The sequence below is a fragment of the Medicago truncatula genome, chromosome 6, assembly GCF_003473485.1.
Source record: "Medicago truncatula cultivar Jemalong A17 chromosome 6, MtrunA17r5.0-ANR, whole genome shotgun sequence".
In the NCBI taxonomy this organism is placed as follows: Eukaryota; Viridiplantae; Streptophyta; class Magnoliopsida; order Fabales; family Fabaceae; genus Medicago; species Medicago truncatula.
This window is the reverse complement of record NC_053047.1, coordinates 21,645,480-21,665,437: the sequence shown is the minus strand read 5'-3', so window position 1 is coordinate 21,665,437 and position 19,958 is coordinate 21,645,480. Positions and strand designations below refer to the sequence as shown.

At 33.6% G+C, this 19,958-nt stretch overlaps 2 protein-coding genes across 2 annotated transcripts; both read right to left on the bottom strand.

Moving 5' to 3' along the window:
• Positions 1 to 7,703: 7,703 nt before the first annotated feature.
• On the bottom strand, positions 7,704 to 13,636 carry LOC120576031 (adenylate isopentenyltransferase 5, chloroplastic). The gene is made up of 2 exons (XM_039826992.1): positions 12,956 to 13,636; positions 7,704 to 7,727 (listed from the first exon to the last, which is right to left on the bottom strand). Exons 1-2 carry the CDS (start codon positions 13,634 to 13,636, stop codon positions 7,704 to 7,706), a joined length of 705 nt encoding a protein of 234 aa, XP_039682926.1.
• A 1,714-nt stretch (positions 13,637 to 15,350) lies between these two features.
• On the bottom strand, positions 15,351 to 18,872 carry LOC25496349 (adenylate isopentenyltransferase 5, chloroplastic). The gene is given in 5 exon segments (XM_039826991.1): positions 15,351 to 15,889; positions 15,892 to 16,309; positions 17,181 to 17,279; positions 18,144 to 18,212; positions 18,696 to 18,872. Coding segments are annotated over 5 exon segments (1,302 nt in total).
• Between the last annotated feature and the right edge of the window lie 1,086 nt (positions 18,873 to 19,958).

Sequence of the window (19,958 nt, the reverse complement as noted above, 5' to 3'; positions counted from 1 at the left end):
ATTCTCTTGATGCAAATGTTTATAATCTTCTCCCTTCAGAAGGGCCTCAAAGACTTCCGTAGAATCAATCTTGTATACCATCGACCCAAGGATTTGAGCCATATTCTTGATCTTCAAGAGTTGATTTTGAACCAATATGCAAGTGTTCTGTTTGGTTTTTCTGATAGCTTCGGCCAATATCTTTTCCTTTTGAGCATCATCAATGTCATTTTTCTTTTCTATTTGAAAAAAAGAATCAAGCTCAGGAACCCCAATAGCCCTTCTAATTCCCTTTGAGTTGTCTGCCCCAGGTGTATAATATTCTCGAATCTCATCAACCATCCCTGACTCAACCATTTCATCAACTCTTTTCCCTACATATTGAAATAGAGTAGGCAAAGACACATCTACCCAAATGAAAAAACAGTCATATTTTGAAAGAAAAGCAATGGTTGGCTCTTCAACCAATTTTTTTATATAAGAATTGGACCCTCCTACAATAATAGGTAGGCGTCCATTGCCAATTATGAGATCTATGGATTCAAGCACGTTCTTGCAAAAATCGTTCATATTAAAATCATATTCAGGATCATCGATGATGCCTAATAAGTGATGCGGAATCGAACAACGTTCAGATTCCGGCACCTTATTTGTGACAATAACAAGACCCTTATAGACTTGAATTTTGTCCGAGTTGATGATTTCAGCGGGGTAACGAGTACCCAAGTTGATGGAAAGTTTAGTTTTCCCAGTTCCTGTTGCACCCAATATAAACAAAATCTTGTTCTTCTTTTCAGCTAGGATTGAGGTAGTGAAAGCCATGAGTTTTTTTGGATTTGAAATCTGAAGAAAAAAACAACACATAAAAAAATAATAAAAATTAGTAAAACGTAAATTTAAACTAAAATCAAATGCATTATTTCTAGCTATCTTCACAGTAAGTGAGTATGTTATACGTTGAAGATGCTTGATTGAAACTCTGGTATTAGAGTTAGAGCTTGTTTGTGAATAATGTGTGAATAAACTTACAATTTTTTTTTTTGTGTGATCAGAGAAGTGAACTCAACAATGCTATTTATATTGCTCTCAAGGAAACCATACAATATATTACAATATAGTGTTGGTAGTAAATGTTATTAATTAAAATAATATTCAGTCTTTCTCAAGCGATAAGATAGGAAAAACAATAAAAAAAAAAGTATTCCTTTTATTTTTGGTCAAATTGAAAAATAATTTCTATTTGGTAACTATTAAATATTAACTAATATTGCAGTTAAATTATTTTAAATAACAATATTATTTCCCTACTATAAATGTAAATATAACCTTATACATAATATTTAATAAAAATGGTAAAAAACAATCTTACAGTAAGAATTATATAATTGTCTTTAATTTGGTCAATGGTCATACAAACTTTTTTTAATTTAGTTTTTTCTAGCTATCTTTTTTTTTTTAAGAAATGTTTTCTAGATATGTAACCAAAACATAATAATGTTATCTAGCTATCTTATTAGTATGGTTGTGAATTATTTCACGAAGAGAGTTGATCGAAATCATAAATTTTCTCAAAATCCACCTTAAGAATAAGACACTTCCGGTTTCTTATTCTAGCTAAATCCACCACCTCATTCACAGTCATCACGCCATCAACCAAGTGCCTACCTTTAAGAAATATTTATTGACACTTTGAAATAACCGATTTCGTCACCTTAGACAACCTCCCGGTCAACACCTTAGCAAGGAGTTTGTACAAACTACCCCACAAGGAAATCGGCCTAAACTCCTTAAGTGACAAAGGAACCTTCACCTTAGGAATTAAAGTAACTAAATATGATAAACAATGAAATCATGTGTTTTATTATGAAATGATATTTTTTGAAGTAAAAAAATAGAAAAATAACTTTTTATTTCATGAAAACTGTCGTTAATTTATTAATTTAAAACACAAGAATACTGATACATTTTAATTTGTGAGTGTACCATTTATTGAAGCTCCCTTTACTCTTTTAAGTCTTGTTGTTTAATTTAATTAACGAAAAATTTAAGGTTATTCACTACAAGATGAAAATTTACAAATCCATTATATATTATACATAATTCTTTTAAATGATATAAGTATCTCTTCTTATCAATATATACTGAATTCTCTCTTTATTAACATTTATTAATTATGGTTCATAAAAAATGCATCTCTTAGTTTTGTTTAAAAATTCAAGTAATTTTACATTTTATTGTATATTTTGTATTATCGATTACAAAAATACAACAAAATCCTTAAAACCCAACCCACGTAAAATCTTTTTTAAAGCTAAGAAAAATATATTAAAAAAAGAATAATTATAAAAAGCTGAGGGGGCATCAACCTGACCCAGCAACCATATAATATACCCTAAAAGTGGTATTACCCACCTAAAACTTATTCCCACGGGAAAATAAGACAACAAATTTTAATTATTATTTTGAGGGAAAGATAACCAAGTTCCTCTCAGTGTCAAAACTAATTCTTATACTCCAATGAAAAAAACAAAAAAGATTTATATAATTTTTGCCCGAATGTTTGAAACACCATTGAGTGCATGTTTCCCATTTTCATTTGAATATTTTTCATATTCAAATCCAACAGGTGTCTCCTCTAGGAATCTTTTCACTATCTCTATGCTTGGCTTAACTACATTCTCTTGATGCAAATGTTTATAATCTTCTCCCTTCAGAAGGGCCTCAAAGACTTCCGTAGAATCAATCTTGTATACCATCGACCCAAGGATTTGAGCCATATTCTTGATCTTCAAGAGTTGATTTTGAACTGTCATACCCCAAATTTTGACCACTTTTCTCTATTCTTACCCATTTTATTCGTATTTTTAAAGTCGGGAATTTTCGTCGTTTCAGACGAAATTTTGGCAAGGAGGTTACTTTGAAGTACCTCATTTTTGATTCCGAGTCGGACCCTCTTTTCTCTTTTTATTTTCTTTCCATCTTTTATTAATTTTAATTTTAAGATTAGTTACTTTTTTTATATTTAATAATTTTTATTTTCCATCTTTTAATTTTATTTTTCTTTACATGATTTAGTTTAATTTGTTTTATTTTATTTCGTATTAGATTTATTTTATTTTTATTTTATTTCTTTTTAATTAATTAGTGTAAAAAGAAAAAAAACAAAGTGTCAATAGGTCCAAAATAAAATGTACAAGGTCTAAAAAAATTTCAAGTCAAGTGTCAACTTTAACATTCCTTTTCCAAAATTCACTATAATTGTCCATCATTTCCATTAAACCATTTTTCCTTTTTTCATCAACCTCCTCACCTATAAATAGAGCCCTCATACCACACAATTACACACACCAAAAAGTTCTCTTGAGTTGTCAAAGAACTTTTCTCTCTTCTCCCTATTTAGCTTGTGTTAATGAGCTATTCTTTTCTTCTCCCTTTTTTTTCTGTCCCTTCGGAATAAGTCCCTTCGGAATTTTATCCTTTCGGTAGTCCATTTCTTTTATTTTCTTGCATTTTTATTTCTTTTTAGCATTTTTACATTTGATTTTATTTCTATTTAGCACTTTAATTATTGTTATTTATTTTCCAGCAATTAGAATGTATTTAGGTCCAATGTAAATATAAATGAGAAAAGTGTGTGGGTGTGTGTGTCCTTTTAGTTCCTTACCGCCTTAGATATATCCAAAAAATGCAAACAAATTAGATTAGGGATTTTGTGGTGATCCAACGTCACTACAAAAATCCACGCGCTTTTATTTTTATTGCTCCGTTAGTTTAATTTTCATTTATTATTCAAAAACAACAAAAACATGCAAAACTCCAAAAATATTTTCTTAATAAACCTTGGTTTGTAACCCAAGTGTCTTTCCTTTTTATTTTCTTAATCAAATGCTTAATTGAATTAATATTCATATTAAACTTGATTTTCTTGTAATTAAAATGTGAACAACCTCACCTTATTTTTTCTCTCATGCCTTGAGGCCTCTTTCTTTTCTTAAAACCCATTTTCAAAAATCTTAAAATCAACCTAACCCACCAAAGAAATTTTTGAGGTGAACTACATTGGTTTTGATCCCTTTTCTTTAAGGGTATGTAGGCATAGGATTTTTATCCTTCCAAATCAAATAAAAATAACCAAAAACATACTTCTTCTTCCTCCATTCTTTCACTTAGATTTTTAGATAATAATTTTCAAATAAGCAAATCAATTTAGCACAAGATAAATTAGGTAAGAGGTTCCTACGGAATACCGTAGATGCTTAGGGTGCTAGCACCTTCCCTTCGCATAACCAACCCCCGAATCCAAAGTCTCAATAAGGGTTTTTACTCATTTTTTCCCTTCCCACGAATAAAAATCGAGAGTTCAAAGATTGACGATTCAAATCAATTAATGGTTTGATATCCGAAAATCACGAGCACAGAAATGGCGACTTCACTGGGGACTTTGTCCTACGCGGGTTAAACCCACCTTACTTTCTTTATACTTGTGCTTCATTATTTCTTATGCCTTGTAAATACATGCCTAAATGTTATTGTTTTCACGTGAGTGGTGAGATAAAGCTCTACACCCGAGCTTGAGGGAAATATAAGATAGGAGTGGTAGACTCATAGTGGCATACCGAGAATATACTCGTGTCTTGTCACACGTGAGATAACCACACTTAGCAAAGGAGCTTGAAGTAATATATGTCGGCGTGTGTTTTCACGTTTAGACTTTATTACTTTTAAGTTTCCAATGAAGCTAAGGACCTTTAGTAACCCTTAACCCATCTTGGCCTTTTAGGACGTAGTGTGGTGGCTAACCGGGTGTTTTCTCGGAACTAGTCGATACGCGATACTACACTCAAATGAGACTTTCCTACGAACGTTGTTGGACCGGGTGTTTTCTCGGTATCCGATAATATTCGGAAGTGGTCGAGGACTTTGGGAACCTTGGTAGAACCTGTAATACAGGTACAATTTGAAACCATAGTCCTTACCAAATGGCGTTGTTACCCTTGACTCCAACATTGTGGAGCTTAACCTTACCATGTATTCTATGTACTTTAGCATTATCATGCATACATGCATTCATTCGTAAACAACTTTTTTTCATCAAAAATTGAAGGACTTAGGCAAGTTTTTGTAAACATCAAAGGTATGGACCTTTTAAGAATGATCACCAAGAGATACAACTTCAAAAAAATCTTAACTAAGCCTTAGCTTTTGTTAAGAAGTTTTTCCTTGGTTTCGTTCTTAACTTTTGAAAAAGAACCTATTGCAATATCTTTACAATTTTCAAATGAAACTATGTTCCTCGACAATGTTTACAATTCACTTTGATAAGTCCTTCAAAAAAAAAATTATCTATTTTTGCATAAGCATATCATGCATCATTTTGAATTCATAGTTTTCTAGTCCATGTCTCATATTTTGCTTCTACCTACAAAAGGTCAATCCATCAATAAAGTGGTCCAATGTCTTCATCCAAGTTCGGCTCGCATATGCAGACACTCGTGCAAACAGGAAAAATGGATCGACTTGAGCAAGAGGTCCACGAGCTTCGTGGAGAGGTAACAACACTTCGGGATGAGGTAGTGAAGTTAACTAGCCTAGTATCTTCATTGATGGCCACAAAGGACCCACCGCTTGTTCAGCAACGGCCTCAGCCACTATGTCAGCCAATATGCATGGAACGACCTCGACAACAGGGTTCTCAACCGCTTATTCCTCAAAATCAGGTTCGAAAAGCATCGCAGTGTGACCCAATTCCTGTGAAATATGCGGATTTGCTTCCCATTTTGCTCAGGAAGAACCTTGTTCAAACCTTGCCGCTTCCTCGGGTGCCGAATCCGCTGCCACCTTGGTACTGCCCTGACCTCAACTGTGCATCCCATCAAGGGGCACTAGGTCATGACACTGAGCAGTGATATCCTTTGAAATTAGAAGAAGTTCAGAAGTTGATTGAAAATAACGCCTGGTCCCTCGAAGACCCAAATATAAAAGTGCTACTTCAACAACAACATCTGGCCACTCACTATGTTGCCGTTGTTAGGCCCATCGCCAATGTTGTTCAAGATCCGGGTTATAAACCCCAGTTTCGACCAAGTCAACAACAGTATATGGCTTCTCACTCTGTTGCCGCTGTTATGCCCATCATGAATGTTGTCCGAAATCCGGGATATCAGCCCCAGTTTTAGCAATATCAACAACAGCCTCGACAACAAGCTTCGGGACAACCATAGTTTGATCTGATTCCCATGAAATATGGAGTGTTGCTCCCCGATTTGCTTAGGAGGAAGCTTGTCCAGACCAGACCACCTCCTTGTATGCCTAAGAAATTGCCAGCTGGGTATAGGCCCGACCTCTCTTGTGTCTTCCATCAAGGGGCACCTGGTCATGATATTGAGCGTTGTTTTGCTTTTAGGAATGAAGTTCAGAAGTTGATCCAAGATAAGGTCTTACGCTTCTAAGATTGAACGCAGACATGCAAGTTAATCCGCTATCGGATCTTGAAGCCTAATGTTGATACGTGGAATGTTTAGCTACAATTGGGTCTTTGCTGATGTTTATTTCTACTACTCATTTGTTCAATTAATATGTTTGTTTGTTGCTTTATGTTTTTAAAAAAAAAAATTAAAAAAAAATCCTTCCGTCCCACCCGAGGCAAAAGTGAATTTGTTTAGGGCTTTTTGCTTTATGTATTTTCATCATTAATGAAAGGTCGTCTTGATCCCGACCTTGTTTTTATTTTTTGCTTTTTCTGAAAAAATGGTAATACAAAAATCAAAAAAAATCTTTCCCTTTAATCATTTTCACATATCTGCATAATCATAATGTTTATATCAATAATCAAATCATGCATTAATAAACCCGTTGAACACTTAAACCTGGTACTCTCTCTCGACTTTGAGTTCCTTATATCTGAGGCTGAAGAAGAGGATGATGAAGAAGTTTCCACTGAGATTTCTCGCCTACTAGGGCATCTTGGCCGTCGTAGCTGCAAATATCAAGAAAGAATGTCCAGAAGAGGACTTTCATGTACAAAGATTGGCACGAGATGCTACCATCTGCCTTGCAGGGATATTGTACTTCATGCACATTTCAACAGGGGCAGCCCCCCCGCCATCCCTCAGTATTCAATGTAAAGGTACTGTGCCACATGGAGGTCAAAGTCCTGTCAACGGAAGTTCCAATGAAAGCTAAGATTGATTGAACTTAAAAGTGTTATTGCCGGGTGCCATGGACAGTTATATCAAAAGGATAAAGCAAGTATTCGACAAAGAAGGCTTGTCCCAGTGAATGTCAAGAAAGTAGCTTTGTGCTAAAAAATATGCTACCCAATTCCAGGGGCAAATGTATGCCAAATTACAAAGAATGATGGTAAACTTGTATGTCCTGTGAATACCGATGCGGTCAAGAAATACTTTGTTAAAATAAAAAGCTCGATAAGTCACAAACCTGAAAAGGCGGCTTAGGCAAAAAAGAGCGTCTCGATGGACTGAAAACCCGAAAGGGCGGTCCATGCAAAAGTTAGAGGCGTACAAAAAAAATGAGTGAAAAATTGGTTATCCTGATAGGTTGAAACCCGCAAGGGCGACCTATGCAAAAGTTAAGGATTATGACAAAGTAACTGAATCTGGTCCGACATGACTCACCTGAGGCATTTCAGCTGTCAAAAGACCTCCGACTCATTGCAAGGTAATTGCACCAAATCAGATATGATTCATCTGAGGCATCTTAGCTGTTCAAGGGCTTCCGATCTGAAGCGTCTGCAAATCAAAGACTCAGAACAGTGGAATTCAAAGTTGGTAGAGGAAACAGTAGTTATTGTGTTCAATGTACCTTTTCCATATAATTACCATTTTCCAAACTCTTTTTAAAATCCGTGGAGCCACGCCTTTGGCAGGCCACCACTCCATTTACATTAAGTTGAGCCTATGTCCATTTATTTGAAATTCTCATTTATTCTGTTTTGTAAATTTCTCTTCTATTTTTGATGTTAATACCTAAAGCAAAAAAAAAAAAAATCAAAAAAAATCTTTTAAAAAAAACTTTTTTCATGTCTTCTGAAAAGCATAAACAACAAGTACATCTTCTTTGAACTTATGAGTAGGTGAAACATGCATCAACATCCGTCTCAAGTACAGTTAAACTCTGCAAGGTAAGCATGACCAAAAGCTGTGAGATGACCTCTGTCAAAAAATATATACAAAAAAAAAAAAAAAACTCGCTAAGTCGAAAACCTGAAAGGGCGGCTTAAGCAAAAAATGAGCGTCCTGGTGGACTGAAAACCCAAAAGGGCGGTCCAGGCAAAAATTAGGGGCATACAAAAAAAGAATATATTCCCGGTGGATTGAAAACCCGAAAGGGCGGTCCAGGTAAAAGTTAGGGATTCAAAAAAAAAAAAAAAAAAAAACAAAAAAAAATTGAAATGAAAAAAATGAAAAAGACAGAGGCATCACAGCTCAAGTGGGTCGATTGGAAGAATCACTTTGTACTGATTTACAAATGACAACTTCTGCCAAGTGGTTAGATGAAATGGTGTCTTCTGCCTATGGTTTAATTGTAGGCAACTTCTGTCTGTGCTTTGATTGATGGCGATTTCTGCCGATGGTTTGAATAAATGATGATTTCTGCCATAATGATTGATTGATGGGTTTCATCCCGGGAAATGGCGACTTCTGCCTATGCTTTGATTGAGGGAAACTCATGCCAATAGTTTGTTTAAATGGCGACTTCTGCCTGTGCTTTGATTGATGGCAACTTCTGCCAGGTTTCTGATCGGTGGGCTTTATCCCCAAGGAATGATTGCTTAACCATCAACTGAGACATTATGTCGGGTTGTTTCACCATCAATGGTCTGTTTATGGGGTCGTATCCCATCAAAGTTATGCCTAATGGGATGTTACCTCTTTAGTAGCCTGATTATGGAGTTTGTTACCTCTTCAGTGGTATGGTTATAAGACGTGACCCCGCCGTTGGTTTTGATTAGTGGACAGTTACCCCTTCAATGGTTGAATTAATAGATTGTTACCTCTTTAGCGGTATGATTGAGGGGTCGTTACCCCTTTAGCGGTATGATTAGTGGGCAGTTACCCCTTCAGTGGTTGAATCAAGTTTTGTTACCTCTTCAATGGTATGGTTATAAGGCGTGACCCCGCCGTTGGTTTTGATTAGTGGGCAGTTACCCCTTCAGTGGTTGAGTAAATGGTTTGTTACCTTTGTTACCTCTTCGACGGTATGATTGATGGGCCGTTACCCCTTTAGCGGTATGATTAGTGGGCAGTTACCCGTTCAGTGGTTGGATTAACGTTTTGTTACCTCTTCAGTGGTATGGTTATAAGGCGTGACCCTGCCGTTGGTTTTGATTGTGGAGTTGTTACCCCTCCAGTGTTTGTTTCTTAGGGCCTTACCCCACCGGTTGGTTTGAATATGGGTTTTTACCCCGTAAGTTGGTTTGGATATGGGTCGTATCCCATCAGTAGTTTGAACATGGATTTTACCCCATCAGTTGGGTGACTGTTGGGTCGTATCCCCATCAGCAGTTTGATTATTGGGTTGTATCCCTATCATTGGTTTGATTATTGGGTTGTGCCCCCATCATTAGTTTGATTATTGGTTTGTTCTCCTATCAGGGGTTTGATTTTGAGCTTTACCCCACTAATGTTTTGTTTGGAGGGCTTTACCCCGTCAGTGTTTGACTCACCTCCTGTATTGGTATCCCCGTGGAAAATTCTTGAGTGTTTGTGCTACAATGCCGGGCTATTTCCTGTTAGGATCTGTCCAAATCTTGTCTCAACAGTCTTCCGTTGTACTGTCATATGTGTCTCGTACATGTTCATTCATTCATGCATAGATAGCATGCATACAAATATCATTCATGCATGGTTGCATTATTACCAAGTGTCTTATTTCAGTGTATCATGTAAAAAGTGTCATCCCCAATGTGTTTGATTCAAGTTTGTCACCAGTTAAAGTTTATTTCAAATGGCAGGTCCCACCGAGCAATCTTTGTGTCAATTCAGTTTAGCTCCCCAGTAACTTTTGTAAGCTATCCTCGTACCGGTAACAGGTGACTTTCATATTGTTGGTCGTTACCCCAGTAAAGGTAATTGATAGTATCTTCTCTTTCGTATTTTGGTCGTTACCCGTGTTGAGGTAACTGACGGTATTTCCTTTTCGTAAGTTGGTCGTTATCCGAGTTGAGGTAACTGACGGTATTTCCTTTTCGTATGTTGGTCGTTACCCGTGTTGAGGTAACTGACGGTATTTCCTTTTTGGTATGTTGGTCGTTATCCGAGTTGAGGTAACTGACGGTATTTCCTTTTTGTAAGTTGGTCGTTATCCGAGTTGAGGTAACTGACGGTATTTCCTTTTTGGTATGTTGGTCGTTATCCGAGTTGAGGTAACTGACGGTATTTCCTGTTTGTATGTTGGTCGTTATCCGAGTTTAGGTAACTGACGGTATTTCCTTTTTGTATGTGGGTCGTTATCCGAGTTGAGGTAACTGACGGTATTTCCTTTTGTTATCGTATGTTGGTCGTTACCCGAGTTGAGGTAACTGACGGTATTTCCTTTTCTTATCGTATGTTGGTCGTTACCCGTGTTGAGGTAACTGACGGTATTTCCTTTTCTTATGTTGGTCGTTATCCGAGTTGAGGTAATTGACGGTATTTCCTTTTCTTATCTTATGTTGGTCATTATCCGAGTTGAGGTAACTGACGGTATTTCCTTTTTGAATGTTGGTCGTTATCCGAGTTGAGGTAACTGACGGTATTTCCTTTCCGTATGTTGGTCGTTATCCGAGTTGAGGTAACTGACGGTATTTCCTTTTTGAATGTTGGTCGTTATCCGAGTTGAGGTAACTGACGATATTTCCTTTGGTCGTTATCCGAGTTGAGGTAACTGACGGTATTTCCTTTCCGTATGTTGGTCGTTATCCGAGTTGAGGTAACTGACAATATTTCCTTTCCTTTTCGTATGTTGGTTTTTACCCCAGTAAAGGTAATTGACGGTATTTCGTTTCGTATGTGGGTCGTTACCCCTGTAAAGGTAACTGACGGTTTTTCCTTTCCTATGTTGTTCGTTACCCCAGTAAAGGTAATAGACAGTATTTCATTTCGTATGTTCGTCTTTACCGCAGTAACGGTAATAAAATAATATTTCCTCCCCAGTGATATCTATCAGTTTTTTCCCCAGTCAATGTATTTTTGTCGTCCTTGCATTCATACTTGCATCGCAGACATTCATACCAGTATATTCATAAGCATTGCATTCTCAGCATTTCAACTGGTCAAAAATTGGTGTACTTAGTATTTAAGTCTCTTCGACCCGTTGATTTAAAATTTTCATTTTTTTAAATCTCCGTGACGGAGAAACTTAAATAGGGGCATCTGTCATACCCCAAATTTTGACCACTTTTCTCTATTCTTACCCATTTTATTCGTATTTTTAAAGTCGGGAATTTTCGTCGTTTCAGACGAAATTTTGGCAAGGAGGTTACTTTGAAGTACCTCATTTTTGATTCCGAGTCGGACCCTCTTTTCTCTTTTTATTTTCTTTCCATCTTTTATTAATTTTAATTTTAAGATTAGTTACTTTTTTTATATTTAATAATTTTTATTTTCCATCTTTTAATTTTATTTTTCTTTACATGATTTAGTTTAATTTGTTTTATTTTATTTCGTATTAGATTTATTTTATTTTTATTTTATTTCTTTTTAATTAATTAGTGTAAAAAGAAAAAAAACAAAGTGTCAATAGGTCCAAAATAAAATGTACAAGGTCTAAAAAAATTTCAAGTCAAGTGTCAACTTTAACATTCCTTTTCCAAAATTCACTATAATTGTCCATCATTTCCATTAAACCATTTTTCCTTTTTTCATCAACCTCCTCACCTATAAATAGAGCCCTCATACCACACAATTACACACACCAAAAAGTTCTCTTGAGTTGTCAAAGAACTTTTCTCTCTTCTCCCTATTTAGCTTGTGTTAATGAGCTATTCTTTTCTTCTCCCTTTTTTTTCTGTCCCTTCGGAATAAGTCCCTTCGGAATTTTATCCTTTCGGTAGTCCATTTCTTTTATTTTCTTGCATTTTTATTTCTTTTTAGCATTTTTACATTTGATTTTATTTCTATTTAGCACTTTAATTATTGTTATTTATTTTCCAGCAATTAGAATGTATTTAGGTCCAATGTAAATATAAATGAGAAAAGTGTGTGGGTGTGTGTGTCCTTTTAGTTCCTTACCGCCTTAGATATATCCAAAAAATGCAAACAAATTAGATTAGGGATTTTGTGGTGATCCAACGTCACTACAAAAATCCACGCGCTTTTATTTTTATTGCTCCGTTAGTTTAATTTTCATTTATTATTCAAAAACAACAAAAACATGCAAAACTCCAAAAATATTTTCTTAATAAACCTTGGTTTGTAACCCAAGTGTCTTTCCTTTTTATTTTCTTAATCAAATGCTTAATTGAATTAATATTCATATTAAACTTGATTTTCTTGTAATTAAAATGTGAACAACCTCACCTTATTTTTTCTCTCATGCCTTGAGGCCTCTTTCTTTTCTTAAAACCCATTTTCAAAAATCTTAAAATCAACCTAACCCACCAAAGAAATTTTTGAGGTGAACTACATTGGTTTTGATCCCTTTTCTTTAAGGGTATGTAGGCATAGGATTTTTATCCTTCCAAATCAAATAAAAATAACCAAAAACATACTTCTTCTTCCTCCATTCTTTCACTTAGATTTTTAGATAATAATTTTCAAATAAGCAAATCAATTTAGCACAAGATAAATTAGGTAAGAGGTTCCTACGGAATACCGTAGATGCTTAGGGTGCTAGCACCTTCCCTTCGCATAACCAACCCCCGAATCCAAAGTCTCAATAAGGGTTTTTACTCATTTTTTCCCTTCCCACGAATAAAAATCGAGAGTTCAAAGATTGACGATTCAAATCAATTAATGGTTTGATATCCGAAAATCACGAGCACATGAACCAATATGCAAGTGTTCTGTTTGGTTTTTCTGATAGCTTCGGCCAATATCTTTTCCTTTTGAGCATCATCAATGTCATTTTTCTTTTCTATTTGAAAAAAAGAATCAAGCTCAGGAACCCCAATAGCCCTTCTAATTCCCTTTGAGTTGTCTGCCCCAGGTGCATAATATTCTCGAATCTCATCAACCATCCCTGACTCAACCATTTCATCAACTCTTTTCCCTACATATTGAAATAGAGTAGGCAAAGACACATCTACCCAAATGAAAAAACAGTCATATTTTGAAAGAAAAGCAATGGTTGGCTCTTCAACCAATTTTTTTATATAAGAATTGGACCCTCCTACAATAATAGGTAGGCGTCCATTGCCAATTATGAGATCTATGGATTCAAGCACGTTCTTGCAAAAATCGTTCATAGTAAAATCATATTCAGGATCATCGATGATGCCTAATAAGTGATGCGGAATCGAACAACGTTCAGATTCCGGCACCTTATTTGTGACAATATGAAGACCCTTATAGACTTGAATTTTGTCCGAGTTGATGATTTCAGCGGGGTAACGAGTACCCAAGTTGATGGAAAGTTTAGTTTTCCCAGTTCCTGTTGCACCCAATATAAACAAAATCTTGTTCTTCTTTTCAGCTAGGATTGAGGTAGTGAAAGCCATGAGTTTTTTTGGATTTGAAATCTGAAGAAAAAAACAACACATAAAAAAATAATAAAAATTAGTAAAACGTAAATTTAAACTAAAATCAAATGCATTATTTCTAGCTATCTTCACAGTAAGTGAGTATGTTATACCTTGAAGATGCTTGATTGAAACTCTGGTATTAGAGTTAGAGCTTGTTTGTGAATAATGTGTGAATAAACTTACAATTTTTTTTTTGTGTGATCAGAGAAGTGAACTCAACAATGCTATTTATATTGCTCTCAAGGAAACCATACAATATATTACAATATAGTGTTGGTAGTAAATGTTATTAATTAAAATAATATTCAGTCTTTCTCAAGCGATAAGATAGGAAAAACAATAAAAAAAAAAGTATTCCTTTTATTTTTGGTCAAATTGAAAAATAATTTCTATTTGGTAACTATTAAATATTAACTAATATTGCAGTTAAATTTTTTTAAATAACAATATTATTTCCCTACTATAAATGTAAATATAACCTTATACATAATATTTAATAAAAATAGTAAAAAACAATCTTACAGTAAGAATTATATAATTGTCTTTAATTTAGTCAATGGTCATACAAACTTTTTTTAATTTAGTTTTTTCTAGCTATCTTTTTTTTTTTAAGAAATGTTTTCTAGATATGTAACCAAAACATAATAATGTTATCTAGCTATCTTATTAGTATGGGTGTGAATTATTTCACGAAGAGAGTTGATCGAAATCATAAACTTTCTCAAAATCCACCTTAAGAATAAGACACTTCCGGTTTCTTCTTCTAGCTAAATCCACCACCTCATTCACAGTCATCACGCCATCAACCAAGTGCCTACCTTTAAGAAATATTCATTGACACTTTGAAATAACCGATTTCGTCACCTTAGACAACCTCCCGGTCAACACCTTAGCAAGGAGTTTGTACAAACTACCCCACAAGGAAATCGGCCTAAACTCCTTAAGTGACAAAGGAACCTTCACCTTAGGAATTAAAGTAACTAAATATGATAAACAATGAAATCATGTGTTTTATTATGAAATGATATTTTTTGAAGTAAAAAAATAGAAAAATAACTTTTTATTTCATGAAAACTGTCGTTAATTTATTAATTTAAAACACAAGAATACTGATACATTTTAATTTGTGAGTGTACCATTTATTGAAGCTCACTTTACTCTTTTAAGTCTTGTTGTTTAATTTAATTAACGAAAAATTTAAGGTTATTCACTACAAGATGAAAACTTACGAATCCATTATATATTATACATAATTCTTTTAAATGATATAAGTATCTCTTCTTATCAATATATACTTAATTCTCTCTTTATTAACATTTATTAATTATGGTTCATAAAAAATGCATCTCTTAGTTTTGTTTAAAAATTCAAGTAATTTTACATTTTATTGTATATTTTGTATTATCGATTACAAAAATACAACAAAATCTTTAAAACCCAACCCGCGTAAAATCTTTTTTAAAGCTAAGAAAAATATATTAAAAAAAGAATAATTATAAAAAGCTGAGGGGGCATCAACCTGACCCAGCAACCATATAATATACCCTAAAAGTGGTATTACCCACCTAAAACTTATTCCCACGGGAAAATAAGACAACAAATTTTAATTATTATTTTGAGGGAAAGATAACCAAGTTCCTCTCAGTGTCAAAACTAATTCTTATACTCCAACGAAAAAAACAAAAAAGATTTATATAATTTTTGCCCGAATGTTTGAAACACCATTGAGTGCATGTTTCCCATTTTCATTTGAATATTTTTCATATTCAAATCCAACAGGTGTCTCCTCTAGGAATCTTTTCACTATCTCTATGCTTGGCTTAACTACATTCTCTTGTTGCAAATGTTTATGATCTTTTCCCTTCAGAAGGGCCTCAAAGACTTCCGTAGAATCAATCTTGTATACCATCGACCCAAGGATTTGAGCCATATTCTTGATCTTCAAGAGTTGATTTTGAACCAATATGCAAGTGTTCTGTTTGGTTTTTCTGATAGCTTCGGCCAGTATCTTTTCCTTTTGAGCATCATCAATGTCATTTTTCTTTTCTATTTGAAAAAAAGAATCAAGCTCAGGAACCCCAATAGCCCTTCTAATTCCCTTTGAGTTGTCTGCCCCAGGTGCATAATATTCTCGAATCTCATCAACCATCCCTGACTCAACCATTTCGTCAACTCTTTTCCCTACATATTGAAATAGAGTAGGCAAAGACACATCTACCCAAATGAAAAACAGTCATATTTTGAAAGAAAAGCAATGGTTGGCTCTTCAACCAATTTTTTTATATAAGAATTGGACCCTCCTACAATAATAGGTAGGCGTCCATTGCCAATTATGAGATCTATGGATTCAAGCACGTTCTTGCAAAAATCGTTCATAGTAAAATCATATTCAGGATCATCGATGATGCCTAATAAGTGATGCGGAATCGAACAACGTTCAGATTCCGGCACCTTATTTGTGACAATATCAAGACCCTTATAGACTTGAATTTTGTCTGAGTTGATGATTTCAGCGGGGTAACGAGTACCCAAGTTGATGGAAAGTTTAGTTTTCCCAGTTCCTGTTGCACCCAATATAAACAAAATCTTGTTCTTCTTTTCAGCTAGGATTGAGGTAGTGAAAGCCATGAGTTTTTTTGGATTTGAAATCTGAAGAAAAAAACAACACATAAAAAAATAATAAAAATTAGTAAAACGTAAATTTAAACTAAAATCAAATGCATTATTTCTAGCTATCTTCACAGTAAGTGAGTATGTTATACCTTGAAGATGCTTGATTGAAACTCTGGTATTAGAGTTAGAGCTTGTTTGTGAATAATGTGTGAATAAACTTACAATTTTTTTTTTTGTGTGATCAGAGAAGTGAACTCAACAATGCTATTTATATTGCTCTCAAGGAAACCATACAATATATTACAATATAGTGTTGGTAGTAAATGTTATTAATTAAAATAATATTCAGTCTTTCTCAAGCGATAAGATAGGAAAAACAATAAAAAAAAAAGTATTCCTTTTATTTTTGGTCAAATTGAAAAATAATTTCTATTTGGTAACTATTAAATATTAACTAATATTGCAGTCAAATTTTTTTAAATAACAATATTATTTCCCTACAATAAATGTAAATATAACCTTATACATAATATTTAATAAAAATAGTAAAAAACAATTTTACAGTAAGAATTATATAATTGTCTTTAATTTGGTCAATGGTCATACAAAGTTTTTTTAATTTAGTTTTTTAAAGCTATCTTTTTTTTTTTTTTAAGAAATGTTTTCTAGATATGTAACCAAAACATAATAATGTTATCTAGCTATCTTATTAGTATGGGTGTGAATTATTTCACGAAGAGAGTTGATCGAAATCATAAACTTTCTCAAAATCCACCTTAAGAATAAGACACTTCCGGTTTCTTATTCTAGCTAAATCCACCACCTCATTCACAGTCATCACGCCATCAACCAAGTGCCTACCTTTAAGAAATATTCATTGAGACTTTGAAATAACCGATTTCGTCACCTTAGACAACCTCTCGGTCAACACCTTAGCAAGGAGTTTGTACAAACTACCCCACAAGGAAATCGGCCTAAACTCCTTAAGTGACAAAGGAACCTTCACCTTAGGAATTAAAGTAACTAAATATGATAAACAATGAAATCATGTGTTTTATTATGAAATGATATTTTTTGAAGTAAAAAAATAGAAAAATAACTTTTTATTTTATGAAAACCGTCGTTAATTTATTAATTTAAAACACAAGAATACTGATACATTTTAATTTGTGAGTGTACCATTTATTGAAGCTCCCTTTACTCTTTTAAGTCTTGTTGTTTAATTTAATTAACGAAAAATTTAAGGTTATTCACTACAAGATGAAATTTTCAAATCCATTATATATTATACATAATTCTTTTAAATGATATAAGTATCTCTTCTTATCAATATATACTGAATTCTCTCTTTATTAACATTTATTAATTATGGTTCATAAAAAATGCATCTCTTAGTTTTGTTTAAAAATTCAAGTAATTTTACATTTTATTGTATATTTTGTATTATCGATTACAAAAATACAACAAAATCCTTAAAACCCAACCCACGTAAAACCTTTTTTAAAGCTAAGAAAAATATATTAAAAGATGAATAATTATAAAAAGCTGAGGGGGCATCAACCTGACCCAGCAACCATATAATATACCCTAAAAGTGGTATTCCCCACCTAAAACTTATTCCCACGGGAAAATAAGACAACAAATTTTAATTATTATTTTGAGGGAAAGACAACCAAGTTCCTCTTAGTGTGAAAACTAATTCTTATACTCCAATGAAAAAAACAAAAAAGATTTATATAATTTTTGCCCGAATGTTTGAAACACCATTGGGTGCATTTTTCCCATTTTCATTTGAATATTTTTCATATTCAAATCCAACAGGTGTCTCCTCTAGGAATCTCTTTACTATCTCTATGCTTGGCTTAATTACCTTCTCTTGATGCAAATGTTTATAATCTTCTCCCTTCAGAAGGGCCTCAAAGACTTCGGTAGAATCAATCTTGTACACCAGAGATAAGATAGGAAAAACAAGAAAAAAATGTATTCCTTTTATTTTTGGTCTAACTAAAAAATAATTTCTATTTGGTAACTATTAAATATTAACTAATATTGCAGTCAAATTTTTTTAAATATTACCTTATACATCAATGTAAATATTACCTTATACATAATATTTAATAAAAATAGTAAAAAACAATCTTACAGTAAGAATTATATAATTGTCTTTATTTTGAAAGACACATCTACCCAAATGAAAAAACAGTCATATTTTGAAAGAAAAGCAATGGCTGGCTCTTCAACCAATTTTTTTTATATTAGAATTGGACCCTCCTACAATAATAGGTAGGCGTCCATTGCCAATTATGAGATCTACGGATTCAAACACGTTCTTTTAAAAATCGTTCATAGTAAAATTATATTCAGGATCATCGATGATGCCTAATAAGTGATGCGGAATTGAACAATGTTCAGATTTCGGCACCTTATTTGTGACAATATCAAGACCGTTATAAACTTGAATTTTGTCCGAGTTGATGATTTCAGCGGGGTAACGACTACCCAAGTTGATGGAAAGTTTAGTTTTCATAGTTCCTGTTGCACCCAATATAAACAAAACCTTGTTCTTCATTTCAGCTAGGATTGAGGTTGTGAAAGCCATGAGTTTTTTTGGATTTGAAATCTGAAGAAAAAAACAACATATAAAAAAATAATAAAAATTAGTAAAAAGTAAATTTAAACTAAAATAAAAAATGCATTATTTCTAGCTATCTTTATAGTAAGTGAGTATATTATACCTTGAAGATGGTTGATTGAAACTCTGGTATTAGAGTTAGAGCTTGTTTATGAATAATTTGTGAATAAACTTACAATTTTTTTTTTTTTTTGTGATGACAGAAGTGAACTCAACTTATGCTATATACTCAAGGAAACCATACAATATATTACAATATAATGTTGGTAGTAAATGTTATTAATTAAAATAATATTTAGTCTTCCTCGAGAGATAAGATAGGAATAACAAGAAAAAAAGTATTCCTTTTATTTTTGGTCAAATTGAAAAATAATTGCTATTTGGTAACGATTAAATATTAACTAATATTGCAGTCAAATTTTTTTAAATAACAATATTATTTCCTTACTATAAATGTAAATATAAACCTTATTCATAATATTTAATAAAAATTGTAAAAAACAATCTTAAGAATTATATAATTGTCTTTAATTTGGTCAATGGCCATACAACATTTTTTTTTAAATTTGGAGAGCTCTTAAAGTAAATTGATCAATTATGATTTGATTTTTTTTTTTTACCAAGTATTTCTCTGCCAGGGTTTGGGGTTTCTGACCGGAACCTTGTGACTTCTCCGTTTCTCTTTCCGACTGAACGTAGGGTTTGATCCATTAGGGAAAACACAGTCGCGTTGATGCTTTAGGGCATTGCAAAGACTGGTACACGTTATTTCCTTTATTTTGAATCCTTACGAACAACTGCTTAAGCTGTGAATTGCACTGTAGCGTTGGCCATGCCATTCGATTGGCAGGCCGAGCTGGCCACAATAGGAATCGCTAGCCCTAGGTCGGCCGTGCTGGATCCTCCTCCTCCCAATCTGGTGAGTAGACTCTCCTTTGTGCAAGCCGTGTCAGCATTAACGACAATGTCCACCAACGATGATTTACCTCAGCCACTAATATGCGGTGGGTCTGTTAGCATCCATATCTCGCAACAGGTGTATGAGAAGGGTAT